The following is a 653-nucleotide window of genomic DNA, read 5'->3' on the forward strand; positions in this document are numbered from 1 at the left end:
GCGCGGACGGGCCTCTGCCCGGGCAGCCCGCCGGCCCCCGCCCCGCGGCCCCCGCACCTTGAGGTTCTGCCCGTCGAAGGGCAGCGAGCCGCTGACGAGCGTGTACAGGATCACGCCCAGGCTCCAGATGTCGACCTCGGGGCCGTCGTACTTCTTGCCCTGGAAGAGCTCCGGGGCGGCGTAGGGGGGGCTCCCGCAGAACGTGTCCAGCTTGGAGCCGAGCGTGAACTCGTTGCTGAACCCGAAGTCGGCGATTTTGATATTGGCGTCTGCATCCAGCAGAAGGTTTTCGGCCTGCTTGGTGGGAAGGCGGGGAGGGGAGGCGGGGAGGGGGTCCACCATCATCAAATCCATCCAGGGGAGGAGGGGAAGGGAGGGGAGGGGCTGCTGCCACTGCGACCCCCCCGGCAGCTTCTCGGCAGGCCCTGCTGAGGTGGCAGAGCCGCGTCCTGGCCGGCCACCGTCCCGGGGAACGTTCGGGGCGGGAAGAGGAGGACGGGGCAGCCGCCCGGGCGCCTCACCTTCAGGTCTCGGTGCACGATGTTCTTCTCGTGGCAGTAATGCACAGCCGAGACGATCTGGGGAGGGAGAGAACTGTCCGCACGGCCCTTGAGTAGTGCCCCAGCCCCAGCCCCAGCCCCAGCCCCAGCCCC

The 653-nt window shown here is 69.5% G+C and overlaps 1 protein-coding gene across 2 annotated transcripts in view; it reads right to left on the reverse strand.

Moving 5' to 3' along the window:
• The window catches only part of MARK4 (microtubule affinity regulating kinase 4), a 25,487-nt gene that overhangs the window by 8,310 nt on the left and 16,524 nt on the right, over positions 1-653 (reverse strand). For both annotated transcript variants that reach the window (XM_044435526.1, XM_044435525.1), the window contains exons 7-8: positions 522-578; positions 58-294 (exon numbers count right to left, since the gene is read on the reverse strand). In XM_044435526.1, the coding sequence (XP_044291461.1) occupies positions 58-294; positions 522-578 (294 nt within the window). The remainder of the gene's footprint in view (positions 1-57; positions 295-521; positions 579-653) is intronic.

The sequence above is a fragment of the Varanus komodoensis genome, unplaced genomic scaffold (genome assembly GCF_004798865.1).
Source record: "Varanus komodoensis strain SLA01 unplaced genomic scaffold, ASM479886v1 scaffold29_3, whole genome shotgun sequence".
Lineage (NCBI taxonomy): Eukaryota > Metazoa > Chordata > Lepidosauria > Squamata > Varanidae > Varanus > Varanus komodoensis.